At 47.1% G+C, this 18,887-nt stretch overlaps 7 protein-coding genes across 7 annotated transcripts; 4 read left to right on the top strand and 3 right to left on the bottom strand.

Moving 5' to 3' along the window:
* Positions 1-531: 531 nt before the first annotated feature.
* Positions 532-1,352, top strand: N7469_006142 (uncharacterized protein; the record flags this gene model as incomplete). Its single annotated transcript, XM_056645060.1, has 3 exons — positions 532-781; positions 845-1,127; positions 1,187-1,352. The coding sequence occupies 3 exons, from the start codon at positions 532-534 to the stop codon at positions 1,350-1,352; spliced, it is 699 nt and encodes a 232-aa protein (XP_056500298.1).
* Positions 1,353-2,114: 762 nt separating this feature from the next.
* Positions 2,115-2,819, top strand: N7469_006141 (putative GPI anchored cell wall protein; the record flags this gene model as incomplete). The annotated part of the gene is made up of 3 exons (XM_056645059.1): positions 2,115-2,212; positions 2,277-2,425; positions 2,509-2,819. The coding sequence occupies 3 exons, from the start codon at positions 2,115-2,117 to the stop codon at positions 2,817-2,819; spliced, it is 558 nt and encodes a 185-aa protein (XP_056500297.1).
* An 828-nt stretch (positions 2,820-3,647) lies between these two features.
* Positions 3,648-6,479, top strand: N7469_006140 (ribonucleotide-diphosphate reductase subunit RNR1; the record flags this gene model as incomplete). The annotated part of the gene is made up of 3 exons (XM_056645058.1): positions 3,648-3,666; positions 3,809-3,966; positions 4,062-6,479. 3 exons carry the CDS (start codon positions 3,648-3,650, stop codon positions 6,477-6,479), a joined length of 2,595 nt encoding a protein of 864 aa, XP_056500296.1.
* A 2,908-nt stretch (positions 6,480-9,387) lies between these two features.
* On the top strand, positions 9,388-10,194 carry N7469_006139 (RlpA-like double-psi beta-barrel domain-containing protein; the record flags this gene model as incomplete). Its single annotated transcript, XM_056645057.1, has 1 exon — positions 9,388-10,194. One exon carries the CDS (start codon positions 9,388-9,390, stop codon positions 10,192-10,194), a length of 807 nt encoding a protein of 268 aa, XP_056500295.1.
* A 1,829-nt stretch (positions 10,195-12,023) lies between these two features.
* On the bottom strand, positions 12,024-13,360 carry N7469_006138 (uncharacterized protein; the record flags this gene model as incomplete). The annotated part of the gene is made up of 2 exons (XM_056645056.1): positions 12,024-13,100; positions 13,175-13,360. The coding sequence occupies 2 exons, from the start codon at positions 13,358-13,360 to the stop codon at positions 12,024-12,026; spliced, it is 1,263 nt and encodes a 420-aa protein (XP_056500294.1).
* Positions 13,361-15,742: 2,382 nt separating this feature from the next.
* N7469_006137 (UDP-glucuronic acid decarboxylase family protein) lies at positions 15,743-16,915 on the bottom strand (the record flags this gene model as incomplete). Its single annotated transcript, XM_056645055.1, has 4 exons — positions 15,743-16,338; positions 16,399-16,595; positions 16,669-16,808; positions 16,868-16,915. 4 exons carry the CDS (start codon positions 16,913-16,915, stop codon positions 15,743-15,745), a joined length of 981 nt encoding a protein of 326 aa, XP_056500293.1.
* A 1,241-nt stretch (positions 16,916-18,156) lies between these two features.
* N7469_006136 (uncharacterized protein) lies at positions 18,157-18,868 on the bottom strand (the record flags this gene model as incomplete). Its single annotated transcript, XM_056645054.1, is given in 2 exon segments — positions 18,157-18,479; positions 18,493-18,868. 2 exon segments carry the CDS (start codon positions 18,866-18,868, stop codon positions 18,157-18,159), a joined length of 699 nt encoding a protein of 232 aa, XP_056500292.1.
* Positions 18,869-18,887: the final 19 nt, after the last annotated feature.

The following is an 18,887-nucleotide window of genomic DNA, read 5'->3' as shown; positions in this document are numbered from 1 at the left end:
ATTGAGAGATCGGAAATCAGTAAGTAATTCTATCGTTCGATCTGGGAAGATCGAAGCAGCCACTCGGAAAGATATTTGGATATTTCGGGGAACCATCATTCCGAATCTCGAATCCTTCGCACTGTTTTGCATGTGGCGTTAAATCCGATATCACTAGTGAGTACCTCTGCACATTGAGCATTATTATCCTTCTCAAGCGTCCGAATGAGAAAGCTTTGTTCTAACCGGCAAATCTCGGAGAATGCTGCTAGATGAGGCTAGGGCTGATGCTTAGAAATACGGCTTTGCTGTTCTTTATTTCTAATCGCATTAACCTGAAGGAGCTAAACCAGTGGCCACAACATGTTGATGATCCATTTAGCCCGATCTATCAAACGGCTATTTGTAATCGATGCGTAGGTGGTTCAAATCATCCATGGATGATGGCTGATCAGCCTGATCAAACGAAGAGTCTCAACATGAAGCCAGGGTCAGAACTACTTAAGTTCCAGGATATCCACACAAACATTAAATAATTCGTCACTGTCAGTCATGTCTAACCTTTCGAAAGTACTTCTTCTCTTCGGCGCCGGCCCCGGAGTTGGCCGTGGAATCACACAAGTCTTCACTAGCCAAGGGTATAGGGTTGCTCTCGCTTCAAGGAAGCCCAATGCTGAACTTGAAGTGGATGGAGTAAATCGAGTGCACATCCCCTGTGATCTATCTGATCCGTCCTCCGTGACTGCAGTCTTCGCTAAAACAAAAGAACTGCTGGGTATACCAAGCGTGGTAGTCTACAATGGTATGAGCCAATCACGTTAGCCGCTAGTATTGCAGTATGAAGCATCTACTAAAATCATAAAAGCTTATGCTGCCAACCCAATCAACTATCAAGATCCTTTTTCGGTCTCAGTTGAGGAATTCAATTTGCACTTGAATGTCAATACTACAAGTGTTTATGCCGCCGCTTTTCAGGCTAGAGATTGCTTTGCAGAGCTTCCTGCCTCAGCTCCACGAACTTTCATCTATACAGGGAATATGCTAAATAATGGTCCCCAGGTACCATTGCTTACTTTGGGTGTTGGTAAGACGGCTGCGGCTCATTTAATTGAATATTTGGCAACGTCTCTTCCTTTTACTGGATTCAAGTATGTCATGGTTCTAAGTTCTAATTTGATTTGTTGGAGCGATTTTTCTAACTGAATAGATTCTATTATGCTGATCAACGGAAATATGATGGATCCCCTATGTATCGTGGATTGGATGGTGAAGCACATGGAAAGTTCTATCTTGAGCTTGCAGAAGGCGAAGTATCGCAGGGGCTTTGGTATCAAACCTTTGTGAAGGGGATTGGGTATAAGAAATTTGACTAAGTTTCCGTCAGCGAAATGAATATTCTTTTGCAACTGATATACTTGAAAGGCTCTGCTTTTCGCATACATTTAGATGGAGGGTAGACTCACTTGGTAGATCAATTAAAACAATATTCAAATATATTCATGGCTAGGGTCTAAATTGCTTACTGAGAAATAACTCAGGTTTACTGTATATTGCCAGTGACTATACCATAGTAGAAAACATTATGTGCAATATTGGCACCTATTCATAAGTGCCTCGCTACTGTGATATGCCAAACTTATCTGGAAGTGATAACCGCACCGGATCGAAACTATCTCTGCAATGCGACATACTAAAAGTGTAGACGCCCTGGCCCTAAACCTTTTCTGGGGAAGCTAAGACCCAACGTGGGGTATAGAATACAGCGTTTTGGTTTTACCAGTGCCTAAGAGTGTGAACGGGAGCTCACCACCTACAAATGGTAAATTACCATACACATCAGTACCCATTAAGGCCCACATTTTATCGTTCTCTAATTGGCGGTATCGAATCTGCACCGGAGGCGCCCGCTGGGGCCAAACCTTCAGTCCCTGAGACTGAGCGACTTCAACCTCAACTGTTCCCCCCTTCGTCGCTCTTTACCTCTACTCTACGCGCACGTTTCTTTTACCAGTCGCTCTCTTACAATTCACGGTCCTTGCTCTGATTTTTTCTCGAGACTCCCAAATTGCTGTGCGATTTCATCTTAAATTCATCCAACCGTTGTCAATCCCTTTGTTTTGATCTAGCCCATCAACATGTTCTTCAAGAAATCTACCCTCGCCCTGGCCTTCGTCGCCCTCGCCGGCTTCGTTTCCGCCGACCAGACTCCTGCCTGCGTCTTGTCCGTTATGGCGTGAGTGAATCAACGATCTCCCTCAATCAAAATTTAGAAATGCGGGAACTGACCCCCCTTCTAGCGACACCTCCGACCCAGCCGACCTGTCTAGCATCTGCGGTAGCGACTCCAAGAAGATCAAGTCCAGCATCTCCGATCAGTGTGGTGATGATGCGGACAAGGCCCTGAAATTCTACGCCAACACTTGCAAGAGCAACGGTCACACAGTTGGTAAGGATCGACCCGAATTCCTCATGGCACGAGGCTCCATTATTGGCGCATTCCTGGGCTAATCTTTCCCCGCCTATGTATAGATGTTTCTTCCTCCGAGTCAACCTCCACTGCTACTACCACCTCCGGTAGCTCCACTGCCTCCAGCTCTGGCTTCGTCACTGCGACTTCGTCCTCCGGTTCCCAGGCTAGCGGCACCAGCTCCGCTGGCGGATCTGCTAGTGCTTCTGGCTCTGGCTCCGCCAGCTCCAGCTCCGAATCTGGCTCATCTGGATCTTCCACCAAGTCTGCCACCGCTGCTGACTCGACTTACACTGGTGCTGCTCCCAGCCTTCAGCTCTCCGTCACAGCCGTCGGTGCGGCCGTCTTCATGGGTGCTGCTGCCCTTCTGTAAACACCTTCCATCTATTGACTGGGGCTATGTCATGTAATCCTCAGATATATTGATTGATAATCTGGCTTTGATATGTTACTTTCGTCTTTTCGCTTCTCTTTATTTCACCGCCTCGAAAGAGGTGATTTTGAACAACTAGGTTCCCATATTCTGCATAAGATTTGACTCCACGACGCTTCTCAGATTAGAAAAATAAGGTTCGGATTAGCCGTGGTGTTGAATGATATCCCTTGACTCTTCATTCGATTATCTCCTGGGAGACAAAAGTCAGTTTGTAGTGAAGTACGTAGTGTTTACAGTACGTAGTGTTTACAATACGGAGTATACCTGCGGGTAGTTATATCTGCATGCAGCAAGGGAAATAGGGATTTCTATGACAACGAAGACCTTCCCTCTACACCGTCTTTCTATAAGCATCACACAATCCGTAACGCATCTACAACACGTACTTGCTGTTGTATATACATACTCGTCTGAGCTCGGGATACTCCATCCCGCTCGGCTCTCGTCCACCCGATACCATCCAAGTGTTTAGGGGTCGCGCGTGTCCACGTGACCTTCGCGGTATATCCGCAATCTTACTCAGCAGGGAAATGCGAACCACAGCCAAACACGAAAATTCGCGAGGAGAAAACGCGTCTGCCCCGGCGACATCAAATATTCTCGCCCCTCCCTCTTCTTTCTCCTTCTCATCCTACTCTCTCCCTCTCTCTCTCCCACTTCCCTCCTCCTACCTTTCGATACCCCAATTCTCCTTCCTTTTCTATCGATTATCTTGCATCATTCTGTCTTAATCTTTCTTCTTCTCATACCCCTTGCTCTTTCAAGATGTTCGTTTACAAGCGAGGTAAGTTGGACTCAATATGGGTGGAAGCTATCAAAGCAGCCAGGGCGTTCCCCCGCGTCTCTATCTATCACTGCTGCAGCTAGCGAGCGATGGCTTGCATTGCCACCATCTTCCGGCCTATTACTGACGTGTGATGTCACAGACGGACGCAAAGAACGCGTACAGTTCGATAAGATCACTGCCCGTGTGTCGAGGCTGTGTTATGGCCTCGATCCAGAGCATGTTGATGCTGCTGCTATCACTCAGAAGGTCATCTCTGGTGTCTACCAGGGTGTTGGAACCATTGAGCTGGACAACCTGGTATGTGGAATCACGTCAACCACCTCCTGCACGAAGGGGAAAAAAGGAGCAATCTTTTTGGGACCAATTACTAATTCATTATGAATTATTCATAGGCCGCCGAGACTGCCGCTTACATGACTGTCACACACCCCGACTATGCTATCCTGGCAGCTCGTATCGCTGTGTCCAACCTTCACAAGCAGACCAAGAAGCAATTTTCCATGGTCATCTCCGACCTCTACCACTATGTCAACCCCAAGAACAACAAGCCCGCTCCTATGATCTCCAAAGATATCTATGAGATTGTTACAAAGCATGCTGATGAGCTTAACTCCGCCATTGTCTACGACCGTGACTTCAACTATAACTTCTTCGGCTTCAAGACCCTGGAGCGTTCATATCTGCTCCGTATTGATGGCAAAGTCGCTGAGCGTCCTCAGCACCTGCTGATGCGTGTTGCTGTTGGTATTCACGGAGAGGATATTGAGAAGGCCATTGAGACCTACCACTTGATGTCTCAAAAGTACTTCACTCACGCTTCTCCAACCCTGTTCAACGCTGGTACCCCCCAGCCCCAACTGGCCTCTTGCTTCCTGGTTGATATGAAGGAGGACAGCATTGAGGGTATCTACGATACTTTGAAGACCTGTGCCATGATCTCAAAGACTGCTGGTGGTATTGGTCTGAACATCCACCGCATTCGTGCGACTGGCTCTTACATTGGCGGAACTAACGGTACCTCGAACGGTATTGTCCCCATGCTCCGCGTGTACAACAACACAGCCCGCTATGTCGACCAGGGTGGAAACAAGCGTCCCGGTGCCTTTGCCATCTACCTTGAGCCATGGCACGCGGATGTCTTCGAGTTCCTCGACCTCCGCAAGAACCACGGTAAGGAGGAAATCCGTGCCCGTGACCTGTTCTATGCCCTGTGGACCCCCGATCTGTTCATGAAGCGTGTCGAGTCCAATGGAGACTGGACTCTATTCTGCCCCAACGAGGCCCCCGGCCTTGCTGATGTCTACGGCGATGAGTTCGAGGCTCTCTACGAGCGTTATGAGAAGGAGGGCCGCGGCCGCTCCACCATTAAGGCCCAGAAGCTGTGGTATGCCATCCTCGAGGCTCAGACCGAGACTGGTAACCCCTTCATGCTCTACAAGGACGCTTGTAACAAGAAGAGCAACCAGAAGAACCTGGGTACCATCCGCAGCTCCAACCTGTGCACCGAGATCATCGAGTACAGTGCTCCTGATGAGGTCGCTGTCTGCAACTTGGCCTCCCTTGCCCTCCCCACTTTCGTTGATGCTGCTCGTGGCGAGTATGACTTCGGCAAGCTCCACGAGGTCGTTCAGGTTCTTGTTCGCAACTTGAACAAGATCATTGACATCAACTACTACCCCGTCCAGGAGGCCAAGAACAGCAACTTCCGTCACCGCCCCATTGCTCTGGGTGTCAACGGTCTTGCTGATGCCTTCCTTGCTCTGCGTCTGCCCTTCGACTCTCCCGAGGCTAAGCAGCTCAACATTCAAATCTTCGAGACCATCTACCACGGTGCTCTGACCGCCTCTTCTGCTCTGGCCAAGGAGCACGGTCCTTACCAGACCTACGCCGGATCCCCTGTCTCCCAGGGTATCCTGCAGTTCGACATGTGGGACCGTACTCCTACTGACCTCTGGGACTGGGCTTCTCTGAAGGCGAAGATCGCCGAGACTGGTGTTCGCAACAGTCTGTTGGTCGCTCCCATGCCCACTGCCAGTACCAGTCAGATTCTAGGCTTCAACGAGTGCTTCGAGCCCTACACTTCTAACATCTACTCCCGTCGTGTCCTTGCTGGTGAGTTCCAGGTCGTCAACCCTTGGTTGCTGAAGGACCTGGTCGATCTTGGTCTATGGTCGGACAACATGAAGAACCGTATCATCGCCGATGGTGGTTCAGTCCAGAACATTCCTAACATCCCCGCCGATATCAAGGCCCTGTACAAGACTGTTTGGGAGATCTCGCAGCGTACCATCCTGCAGATGGCTGCCGACCGTGGTGCCTACATCGACCAGTCCCAGTCGCTGAACATCCACCTGAAGGAGCCCACCATGGGCAAGCTTACCTCCATGCACTTCGCTGGCTGGAAGATGGGTCTGAAGACCGGCATGTACTACCTGCGTACCATGGCCGCTTCCGCCCCCATTCAGTTCACTGTCGATCAGGAGCAGCTGAAGGTCGAGGATACCAACGTCGCTCGTGCCAATCCCTCCTTCAAGAAGCGTGTCGTCGGCTCTGCCTCTACAGCCTACTCTGCCGTGCCCCGTACCAACGGTGCTGAGGCCGCCACCGCAACTGTCAAAGCCCCTGTCCAAGAGAGCCCTCGCACTCTGGTCCAGGAGACTACCGTTACTGCCCCAGCCATCGAGGCCTCTGCTGCTGCTGCCGAGGATGGTGCTGAGCAGACCGAGAAGACTGAGGGTGACATCTACTCCGATGCTGTTCTGCAGTGCAGCATTGAGAATAAGGAAGCTTGCCTGATGTGCCAGGGCTAAATAAGCTGATCCCACTAAAATTTTCCTACGATTTTCGATGTACCCTTCTCATTCCCCCATATCCCTTTGGCACCTTACCGTGCGTGATTGATGTACCTATATTATGAGCTTGATGTTTTCATTTCCTTTGTTGGTTTTGGCGCGGATTTCTTTGCATTCTTTTAGTCTATTCAATGACGTTCATGCTAGAGTGTTTCAGAGTAACCAGTATTGTTGTAGCGTAGATCCAATCTCAATCATGGCTCTCGTCAGGGCCATTTTACTAGAGCTCGTGAGTCTACCAATGCAATCGTGCCTCGATCTCAATATGATTCTCAATCGGGTTGAGCCCTTTCAAGGCATGAGAGCTAGTCCTCACCATATCGCTGCACTTCACTATTCGCACTCCTGCACTATACATTACTTGTTTCTTATCATATCACCAGCTCGTCACAATTTGTTCCCTGAGACTTCAATTCAAAGTCTTCGTGCATCGTCGCTCACGTATTACCTACAACCTCGGAACGACCCAGCTCTTCAAACTCTTCAAGGGTTCAACTTCTATTTCCGGCGCTGACACATCCACGAACCCTTTCGGATTAAAGGGCCAAAAAGGGACTTACGTAGATGGCGCAGTCTTTGAATTTTAATTGCTTGACCATAAAACCTGACTGGAGTTCCTCGATGAAGGTGGTCAACGTGGTTTGGTTCTTTCAAGGAGGTTTGCCGGGTTGTTGGACTTCGAGTTTGGTTGTGTTGGATTGAATTGTTCGGATTCTCGCGTGTTTTTGCCACGCGGTTGCTTTGTTCAATTTATCTTTCTTTGGTAGGAAATTTCTTTCCATTACGCGGAATTGGGATTGTGATGTAACGGAGGTCCTCAAGGTATGGCTGGCCCCAGCGAATGAGGATCAGTAGAGTTAGTCGAGATACTGAGGTGAGTATGTAAATCTGCTTGTGAGAAGGTTAGAACAGGAATATATTGTTGTGATTTCATACCTTGAGAGCTTCTCAGTGAAGGATTGAGTACATTTGCATACCGTCGAGCATCTGCGACAGTATCAATCAATGCCTCAGAGATTGTACATTCCAACCATCTCTCATTCCTCTCAGACTCAATCCTGGCGAGATCTCACATTCCTAAATTCCGCCGAGCTGACGTTTCCTAAACCCCATTTTGACACACCATGAAATCTCTTGATGATCGGTTAGATTGAGAAACCATCCGATCTTCTTCTCCGCTGAGTATATTCTTCCTCTTCTCAATACATCCCCCCCCCTCTTTGCCCTACTTGTACTCCGGAGGGTCTACTTTCCAGGGCTATCTTTGAGCTGTGATCAATCCATGGTCACAGTGTCTCGTTCTGGGGTGATCGTCCAGTAAAGTGGAGCAAAAGGGACGAGCGGAGACACTTTTCCACATCTCCATCGCACGAAAGAAAAAAAAGGTACGACAAAATGAATGCCAACCAGACTCTCTAAAAGATGTACCAAAGCGAGTCAGTACTGGGATTGGCTCAGCCGGGTCCTGGTGGCTCCCCCTGGTCGGGTCTAGAATTCGCACTGGGCGATCAGATGTGTTTCAGGTTGCAGCCACGATCGAACACAGTGAGGAGATTTAACTTGGAATTGACTAGGACAACAGGTCGGAGATATCACAACCGTTGCAACTTGTCCTTGGGGTTGTGTTTGTTGCAAGTTGTATGAGGGATGAGGATCTTGGATTTCCCTTACTCTCCAGACACTGTGTAATGTGCTGCGATGCCTGAATTGTCTCCCCCTGGCCTACTCCGCTTGGGGTTTCATTTGGACGATCGCCACTTAAGCCACCGACCCACCAAACGAAAATTCGTTCTGCTCGGTGAAAGGGAATTGTGCGGGCCCAGAACGTCGCATTGGCGTTGGATGGCTCTCCGCAACGTCACTCGGGATTGTATGTGTACCTGGCCAACTGTTCAGCCGAGATGGAGACCGGTAAAGCTCCGTCTACTGTACGGAGTAGACAGGAACAAGTGGTCGCCGCGGATTACCTGTTCTTCCCCTCTCAGGTTCAGATCTGTCTCATTCAACCCGGCCCGATTGGGTGCAGGGACCCGCTCAGGGCGACCTGCAGTAAGACGTATTGCACAGGGCGGTGCGTTGTTGGCAAGTCAACCAGGGAATTATACAAATTTACAAACAAGTAGTCAGTTGAGAGGAGAGATATTCGGGTGGGATTCCACGCGGAGGAAGAAAGATATTGAACTCCGTTTGTAAACTTTCCATTGATGGGAATTCCATGGCTCGACCGTTGGAATTCGGCTGAAGGAGCCGCTGCGACTAGACTCCACCGGGATTAGGGCCAGGAGAAACTGGGCGCCACGAGAAAGAGAAGTTTGCATCTTCCCCTGCACTACTGTGCACTAGGCGTAACTCTATCATACCAATCAGATGTGTTCCTGGCAGAAACCGGAGTGGCCGGATCCAGGCACGACGAATGAGTCCATCAGGTCGAGATCAAAGAGACTCGTATAGGATTAGGCATTGAGGTCGAGACAAAGAGTGCCCATTGTACTGAGTACCCAGTAATAGTAATTAGTAGAATGTAGAGTGTACCGTAGAACCAAAGTGGAGTGAATTGAAGGAAGACCAAAGAGTGCAGAGTGAATCGAAGTGGAGCGCGTCCGACTTTTATTTAGTCCGCCCCTTTCCTCCGCCTTTTCTTCTTCTTCTTCTTCTTCTTCTCCTCCACTTCTTCTTCCAACCTTCAAATCTCCCCAACACGGTTCCTTCCTTCGCCGTCTTGTTCGTCCTCAACGCTCCTTTTTGAGTGTCGTTCAATCTTTTTTACTGCTGTGCAGTGACCTGTCATTAACCAATTCCAACTCTCACCACCTCTACCCGGAAGAACTCTCCACATTCTCTTGAAGAATTACTTTCCTTTTATACAATGGCTCCCATCACCAAGACTCTCGCCCTTGCTGGCGCTTTCTTCGCCATCTCTGGTGCTGCTGCTCCTGTTAACAAGCGCGCTGTCGTTTGGGAGACTGTGACTGACGTTGTCTGGACTACTGTCGATGTCACCACCACCATCTACCCTGACCAGGGTAAACCCACTGCGACTGTCGTTCCTGTGACCACCACCACCGCTGCTCCTGCTGTGCCAACTACTACCGCCGCTGCTGTTGAGGAGAAGGCTCCTGCTGCTCCCTCTTCTTCTTCATCTGAGGCCCCTGCTGCCCCTGCCCCGACCTCCTCTTCCTCCGAGGCCGCTGCTCCTGCTCCCCAGCCTACTGAGCAGCCCACTGTTCAGGCCCAGCAAGCTGCTCCCGCTGAGTCTACCTCTTCTTCCACCACATCTGCTGCCCCTGCCCCTGTCCAGACTACCCAGCGCTCCACCGACTCTAGCTCTGCTTCTAGCTCTGGCTACACCGGCTCCTGCAGCGAGAGCTCTCCTTGCACTGGACAAATGACCTACTATGAGACTGCTACTTCGGCCTCTAGCCCCAGCTCTTGCGGTACTACCAACGATGGTGAGAGTGAGCTCGTCCTTGCCCTGCCCGTCGGCATCATGACCGACGACGACTGCGGTAAGTCTGTCACCATCGAGTATAACGGTGTCAAGAAGGTTGGAAAGGTTGTCGACAAGTGCATGGGTTGTGACGACTCCTCCATCGATCTTTCCAAGGCCCTGTTCGAGGCCTTTGCTTCCTTCTCCGAGGGCCGTCTCAGCGACGCTAAGTGGTACATTAACTAAGCGCCGCGTCGATCGCACGCTTTCTCTGGCATGGGAAATCTCTGGTAGATTTGTATCGCTGGCTCGATGATTTATGACTTATTCTTATCTTCTCTTCGTTCCGATTGATTGCGCAACTCTCTTTTTTTTGCCCAATCAACCGGCCCTTCCAACTGTTTTGCTTTCCATTTGATCTTACTCATCTTTCATTCTTCACATTTGCGCCCCTAGTGGGCTGCATTTATCATCTTCACTTCATGTTCATAGAATCTGCTTTCTCTTCGGAGACCTGTGACAAATACTACCATGATGGCCCCATCCAAACGAAAAGCCCCCCCGTGCCTATCCCGATACTTGATATGCGCATCCTGACAAGAAATACTCATGGCTCGGTGAACTCTCTGATTTTGGTCATTTTGAAGACAATCAAAGTTGGTCACTGTTCTTTGACTATGCGTTGGCACTGATGAATTCTACGAGATTATGCACCTGATACGAAAAACGAGACAAAAAAAAAGAATGAATCAGGGATTCTTAAGACTTAATTCGAACAAGATAGCTTCTTCTGAATTGAATCGAAATTGAGTTTGCGATTGTTTCTTGGCTGAATTATTCACTTTGGGTGCCTGAACTAGACTCGATTGAGGGTGATCTTCATAGACTAGTCTGTATACTTTTACGATACTACTTATCGTATCGGTCTGTATTATACTATAGTTCTCTATTATATTGTAGTGTCTATTGATATCAACTTGCTACCTGGCAGGGCTTACACCTACCAAAATAGCAAGGAATATTAGTTACTATGATGAAATGATATCCTGTTCAAGAGTCGATTTTACAGTGTACCCCGGGCAATACCTACACCCACTTGAGGACTTATTAGATGCGATTGAATATGGTTTTGGTAAAATTGTAGGGAAAATCGAGGTCATCTCAGAAATGTCCTGTTTCACAGCCACCTACAGTCTGTGCCTCGAGTGGGATTTTGTTTTAACTGGTGTGATCGAGTATTTTTGCACGTTTTCATATGCTAATATTAATTTTAGCTTAGATTTGCTCGCTGTGGAAGTATTGCAGGATAAAGCGTATCACTACGCTTTCTGACTATATACACAGTGATGTTACATTTCAATCACTCCATCGGCTATTAGTAGTATAACCTGACAGCTCAGAGGTGTATCAAAAAAAATCAATGTGATGGTTCATTCAGCACCGAACTCATTTTTGAGTCCGAATGAGACATCTCACGGACCACTCTTGGCTACTATTAATAGTATGGAGATGGGTTTGAACAAAGAACTCGTACTGAATTAGGGATTATTATGATCTATTACGAAATTTATCAGCTACTCGCTAGTAGCCACAGCCTATGCTGAGCTAGTCGAGAACTCAAGTAGGATATTCACTTAAGATAGATAGAAGGCTTTGTTTTCTTTTAGTTTTGACCTTGACTTGCTAATCCTCTGACTGAAGGGTTCACAAGGACTATTTTTATTTGTAAGCGACAATATCAGTAGGTAACTAGTAACAATACCAGCTTGAATGTAAAAAGCTGGTTGTATAATAGGCCTTTTGTGGTAGTAGGAATCAAGTCTACTTTTCCTTCCGATGAATGTGGAAAAGTAGGATTAAGTCTAAGGAATATGATAAGTATCCCAAGCTGACATACACACAGCCATAAGGCTTAGTGTAATTCTCATGAACTCGCAGACTCAAGTAAGAGCCCTGATACACTGCCTATTGACTGCCTACTTTTTCATCACTCGGGAGAGAAGCACAACTTGAGTATTTTGGTTGTGAACGAACGCTCGATAATATATTATTTATGTATCTTTGTCGAATATGTTCTAAGACAAAGGCTTTTCGCCCTTCGGAGGCCGCCAACCTTGGTCAATATCACCACTGGAAAAGAGCGCTTGACGCCCAAGATCCTTTGCAAATAGCTCATCCGCATTATGAGCAACACCCTCGACAACAACAAGTCGCAGCAGACTAGTGTTGTTAACCGCATCGCTCCAGTCAGGCAAATCATCGAATGATCCAGGGAATCCATCCAGATCTTCATTTGTACGCGCAAGCGAGTTGATGTACCGGAACCAGACCAAGTTACGGGTACGACGGTTAATACCACCCTGAATAATAGCCATACAGCTTGTATCGCCAGAGCTTCCGGTATCATTTAGTCCAACAATCGAAATAACGTCTCGACTCAGGTATCCCGCGAAATAATCCTTGGGATTCTTGGTCTGACCTCCGTTGCCGGGGAACTTGTCGAAACCATATCTCCAAAGATTGAAGGTTTTGTTGCAGTCGTCCTTTGTGGTTTCGGTATCTGGAAGATGAGGGCGGTCTTCGGTGAAGTAAATGCATGATGATGGGTCACCGTGGATATATCGAACGTGAACATTCTCAGGAGGGCTATTAGCCACCACAGCATACCGCTGAGCAAGCTGACCTCCGCCACCATGTCCAACGACTGTGACGTTCGTAAGGCTTGGATACTTTTCCTTGTCTGAATGCAGCTTAACAAGACCGTCCAATACGTCGAAAGAGGTAAGGGTTGTGTTTGCGGGATGGTTGGCTTGGGCACCTGGCTCCCAAGCGTTCAAGTCATCCCATGCAAGTTGGTTCCGATCATATTGGCCGGTGTTATATTTAGTCGAGAAGAATTGAGGGGCAAGCACTGCAAATTTTCGGTTCGTTCCGGGGAAGCTGTCATTTCTGGCTTTCTCAATGGAGGTGTTCAAGGTCTTCCAGTAGCTGTTTCCGTCTCTTAATCTGCCGTGGATAACAATATACAGGTGTTCAATGTCTTTCGCATCGATGTCTTTCGTGATGAATCCCGGCATTTCCTCGTCGCCATTCTCATTTACGGCAAATGATGTGAATTCAGCCCCATCAGGTATTTTGATATCACCGTGGTCCTGTCCCTTTTCGTCAGCTCACATCCCTGAGGCACAATACTAGTGTAGTATTTCAAGAATACATAGTGACCTACCTCTCCTTCCTCGTCGGAGTCTTCATCGAGCATAGCATCAGCTTCTGCTGAGAAAATATCTTGTGTTTTTGATACTTTGACAGCTCCATCTTCGGATTTACTGTATTGGAATGCTAGGCAGTAGGGCAAAAGGACTGCCAAAAGGGCCAGCCAGACTAATGCCCGGGATGTGAGGGTGGTAGGCATAGTTGCTACAACTCAGAAAGATTGTCTTGTAGGAATCTTTCTGAGTTTGGTCGAATGTAGTAGGTTGCAATTAAATTTGATCGAGAATAAAAACGGCGTGGGTAGGTATTTAAGGTAACGTGCGGAGCATATTATACAATTGATTTTTAATTAAAAGCGAGCTCTTGGGTCTATGACGGTTGCCAGTCTAGGTAAAATGTACGGAGTATGGGGGTTGCGTGACTCGACTTGGCTCGTAAGCTATGCCAGGAGAAGGAAAGAATTGGAGCACGATCTACAACTATTACGTCGATCCACGAAAATCAACATGGATCAAATCAAGTTCGATTTGCCCAATTTTCGGACATTATGTTTGATCTAGGCCCCTGACACCCCTGGTTAGAAGCTTGTGGAAGATCAAGTAGATCAAACCCATTGTGTATTAGTATCATGTGCTCCGTGTTGCATGGCACGAATTAGGTGGAGAAAGAATTGATGCTATGCATAAGGGATGTCAAGGTCCTCTGTACTCCATACTAGTTAATTGCTGTGATGGACTGGATATGGCCGTATCTTGAGGATGCAGATCTTTAACTGGGGCATTGCATGTTCCACGTCATCGGTCTAAGCATGAATTCACGTGAATTTGACCTTGGAATCGCCAGGACAATCAAGTTAATGTATTAAAGAACAGCTCAAAGATATCCGAGTTTGAATCAATGTACATCAGTGTAAAACTGTCTTCTAAATTTTTCTATTCTTGACCATCATGTCGCATTATCTGATCAACAGACACTAGTTATCTTATGAAGACTAGCTTTGCCATTAGTCGGTTACAGACGTGATTTGGTCTAGAAGTGGATCATGACGTTGAGGAGTCTTGTAGATCATCACGGAGAAGTGGATGCATAATTCTCAGGGGGATACAATTTGATGCCGAAATCGGGACAGAATAAAAATCCGCGGGCCGGTCGGGTCCGCGAGGCTGTGAAGCAGATTCGGTCTCGGCTTCGGGTCAACGTTGTTGTTGCCAAGGACATAAACTCAATTTATCTTCAAGTTTCATTCTTCACGCGCATCACCATCTTGCCGAGGTCAGGCCCACATTTAGATTTGCTAGAAACTATCACGATCACGTATGAATATACTCCGTGGAGCCGCGATATTTTCGAGGGACATTGTGTGCTTTGGATGCTGACGTATCTATAGCTCGGGGAGGAGCATACTGTACAAGTTATCTATCGGAAGAAAAGGCCTGCCGTTGGTCAAATGATCGACCAGGACAGCTATTCAGCTTTCTTCAGCTATAATACTTATATGGGTCACCGGAAGTACAAACGCGTACTCCGTATACATTTCTCCTTGAAGACTGTTTCCACTTTTCTTTCATCTGCAAGTGATTGACATTCGACAGATTCCTGAAACTCCCCACTGTATGTACTATGTACTGTATTGAAGTTAGGATTTGTACTCGCTGAGATGCAGAAACACAGCCACGGTGGTCATGTTCATTGAAGTAGCCAGTCTGGATCTTCCAGGAGCGAATAATATGAAGAGAGTGGTGATATTCAATGCAGATCACTATCTATGCGATTGTACAGCACGGAGACATGAAACTGGTATTCAAGTCTGAATGGATCAGGTAATTCTTCTCATTGGACCAGTATCAATCATAATATAGTATGACACGATATCTTGCGGCTGGTCCACTGACAGCTGATAAACATTGACTACAGAGGTACGTGTGAGGTTTACCCACATGGATGCCCTCGGAAGTATGTATTATCTTTCGCACCTCAAAGTTTATGCTTAAGTGCAGTTCTGTACTAGAAAGATGCCCTGCAGTTCTTCAGGTTGCTCGATGAAAACCTTGAGATCGCTTGTAAGTATTTCCGGATCTACAAAGGGGTATCTATGGATCCATTGATTTACATGTTCAAGCAATCCGAGGCTAGTATGATCCCAATTAATAGTAAAAAAGGATGATATCCCTGATGTTTGTTTGATATTATACTATACCCACCGGGTAACCATATGATAGCATAAAGCAGTACGGAGTATATTCAGGACCATCTAGACCTTAGGACGCTGAGGTACATATGTGCAATCCGCCGTGGGAACCTGTTAAGTTAAGTTGCTAGTCGTCGCAATATATTATTTCTTATTACGTAGAGAAGTAAATCAAATCCGTCCTCAACATCCACCGCTTCTACATATTATGTAGTACATCGCTCTTTTCAGATATTTGCGGATGTCTCCAACCCAGGGAGTAACAGTACCACTATACTAGTAGTATAATGATGAAAAAAACCCCGAGACCTCCCCTAAATGTTGCTGGGTCTACCACAGGGGGATCACTACGCGTAGACAGATTATTCTCGCGAATAGAAACAGAAGAATGAATCAGTTTCTTTGCTCGATATGCCACTGAATAGTCTTTTCCAGGCCCTCTCTAAGAGGAACAATGGGCTCCCATCCCAAAACCTCCTTTGCTCTGGAAATATCTGGCTTTCTGGTCTTTGGATCATCAGAAGGACGCGGCAAGTAGGTGATAAGCACCTTAGGCTTCCCTTTCTCCGATACCATTTCGGCAACAATCTCGGCAAATTCTAGAATAGAGAACTCCCCTGGATTGCCAATATTGACAGGTTGAGTGTAGTCGCTATTCATGAGTCGTTCAAGTCCATTCAAGCAGTCTGTAAAGTACTGAAATGACCGAGTAGCTGTTCCATCACCAGTAATTTTGATCTCCTGTCCATCTAGTGCGTCACCAATAAAGCTAGAAACCACTCGACCATCGCTATGGGCCATTCTTGGTCCATATGTGTTGAAAATACGGGCAATTCGGATTTGTAGATCCGGGTATTTCTCGTGATATGCATAGCAGAGCGCTTCGGCTACACGTTTCCCTTCATCGTAACAGGAGCGGGCACCGAATGGATTGACATTTCCCCAATAACTTTCCGGCTGAGGATGTACTTTCGGATCGCCATATACCTCTGGAGACTGTTAGTTGTGTCACTGCCACAATCAGAGTGGGGAAATTATCAACGACTTACCGGACGTGCTGGTGTGAAGTATACGCGCATTCTTGTTTTTCGCCAACCCCAATATGTTTTCAGTACCATGAAAACAAGTCTTCAGGGTAGAGACCGGATCTTTCTGATAGTGAATCGGACTTGCAGGACAAGCTAGATTGAAGATTTGATCAATGTGCCCTAATCCTAGTCCCTCAAGTGGATTTTGAATATTATGACTGATTAGTTAATATTATAGAAATACGCCTACGTATGTTTCTTATTCGATTCAACACCAACCGTCTGACTTACTTGATTAGCCGAAACTTTCGAGCTCCTTCGAGATGCTGGAGGTTCTTTGGCGATCCGGTTTCAAAATTGTCTATTCCGATGACCTCATGGCCCTTTTCGAGCAAAAGATCGACCAGGTGCGATCCAAGGAAACCAGCGGCCTGAAAGTCAGTTATGTTCCTCATCCGCTGTGACATTCTGGAGTGACATGATGGCATACCCCGGTGACTAGGATTCTCAGCGGCATGAGATTGTTTGGGTGATTCATAGCGCGATTACCGCGAAATAGATGGATGAAAACTTGAAGACGAAAAGAGTGAAAGATAGAGCAGTCCCTTGGAAATACAGAAATTTGCAAATGACACACGCTGCGCTAGTAATTGATTAAACAGGCAAGGTGTGCGTCTAATCTCTGAAGAAGTTAGAGTCATCTCGACGTGGAAAATTCATCGTGCGTGCTCTCATGGGTCAATTATGAAACTTTGTGTGAATTGACCGACATGCGAGGGATATGCACTTGTCTCTGCAGCTAAAGCTCGGCTATCTCAGCTGGGACGTTTGGTAGCCACTAAAATCAGGGTCATCGAACATGATCGGCGGACTCGATGCGACTCAGATAATTTTTGTCACACCTGAGCCTCGCAGGGAAAATTTCCAAGCTTTTCACCACCAAGATTGGAGTAAACTTGTATCGAATGCAGCACACTTCGAAGGTTGGCCGAAGAACCGCAAACCATCCATCCCGTGATGGCTTAAAAGGCTAATATGGATCGGATGTTGAGCTATTCACGGCCACATAGATGCTCTTAGTCCTCGTGTATTTATTCAGGAACTAATCGGACTGTCCACAAATAAGACGTCTAGCTTCACGACTTATTGTGAGAATCCGATCTCACTATGCGTCCCAAAGACGCCTACATAGTACAATGGCGATAGCCAAATGTTACGAGCTTACTTGGACTACTTGCTTTGTGTATCGTAAGCCCCGAAATGCGAAGCCTGTTCGGCCCGACGAATATCTTCTGCCTTAACAGAATCTTTTTTTAGATGCCCCCGAGCGTCGTTGCGAATTCATCTTGTGCTGCTCCATCTGGTTGAAATACTTCCTCTCATGTTGTAACTGAAATAAACGCCGATTAATCTCCACTACATAATCGGCTTCGTCTTACAGATGCCGTAGTCCCTGGGAACCTCGTCTAGGTTCACGCGTGCGCTCATGATGTCTCGCAAGCTCCCGCCCCAGTCTTTCAATTTCTCGACGCTGCTGAAATGTAGCTCTAGATCCTGACTGCCATGATGACGATCGAGCGAGATGTGTTGTGTCTCATTTACGAGCCCACCATCGTCGACTGATTTAAAAATTTCCATTTCCCAATCTCCTGTTAGCTTTACAAGTCTCGTTTCATCTTTGACTTACTCCCCCTCCGTATCAAAAGACTTATTGTCCATATTAATTGCTTGAGCAAACTCGGACAGGGCGTTGTCAATGGATGTATCTTTATCCTTCTTTTATTGAAATTTTGAGGGGCGACTCCTTTTCAGTGTATTCGAATGTTTGCAAAAACTCAGCAACCATCTCTTGATGTTGGGTTTCTTCAAAACTTCCGGAGCCTTCCACCGAGTTTTTTGATCTCTTGTAAACGTGGTGATCACCGTCTTTGCATCAGACTGCGGTGAAACAAACAGTGCGAGCTCTTGAATGTGCCGACCAATATGCCTTTCAAAAGCGCGTTCTGAGATAATGTATGAGCTACAGAGAGGGCACACCATGAATTGACCTGCCTCGGGAACTAAATGCTTTTTATACAAATGGGCGGTATATTCTCGACGACCTTCAGTAATGACATTTGAAAGGCTGCCCTTCGTGTGAGCTTTGCGGAGATGAAACGCTCAGCCCTCCCCGCCTGCTTAGTATGGTTTTTGCATGGGATGTTTTTGAAGTAGTGAACTGTATGTCGGAGTTGTCAGTAGCTCGTTTTCTTCCAAGCCCCGTCGCAACCGTCTCAGATAAGACAGTGCTTTCCACGGAGTTTAAGCCTTGGTCAAACTTTAGGTTACGTCGTTCACGATACTTTAGTATCGCTCGACGCTGCGAGATTGCAAGAGCTAGTCGATCTCGAATGGTTTGACCTAACCAAGGGAACTTCTGGGCGACATGCTTTCGGTCCAATGGTTCGAATCCAGCTATAACTGACCGTCTCACTCCAAGGTACTCTATCATGGTGTGCCGGTCTTATGGA

This window comes from Penicillium citrinum (genome assembly GCF_028827155.1).
Source record: "Penicillium citrinum strain IBT 23319 chromosome Unknown utg000005l:1.0-1900146.0:1.0-1900348.0, whole genome shotgun sequence".
Lineage (NCBI taxonomy): Eukaryota > Fungi > Ascomycota > Eurotiomycetes > Eurotiales > Aspergillaceae > Penicillium > Penicillium citrinum.
Note: the sequence above shows the minus strand (reverse complement) of the source record. Positions and strands in the feature narration are given on the sequence as shown.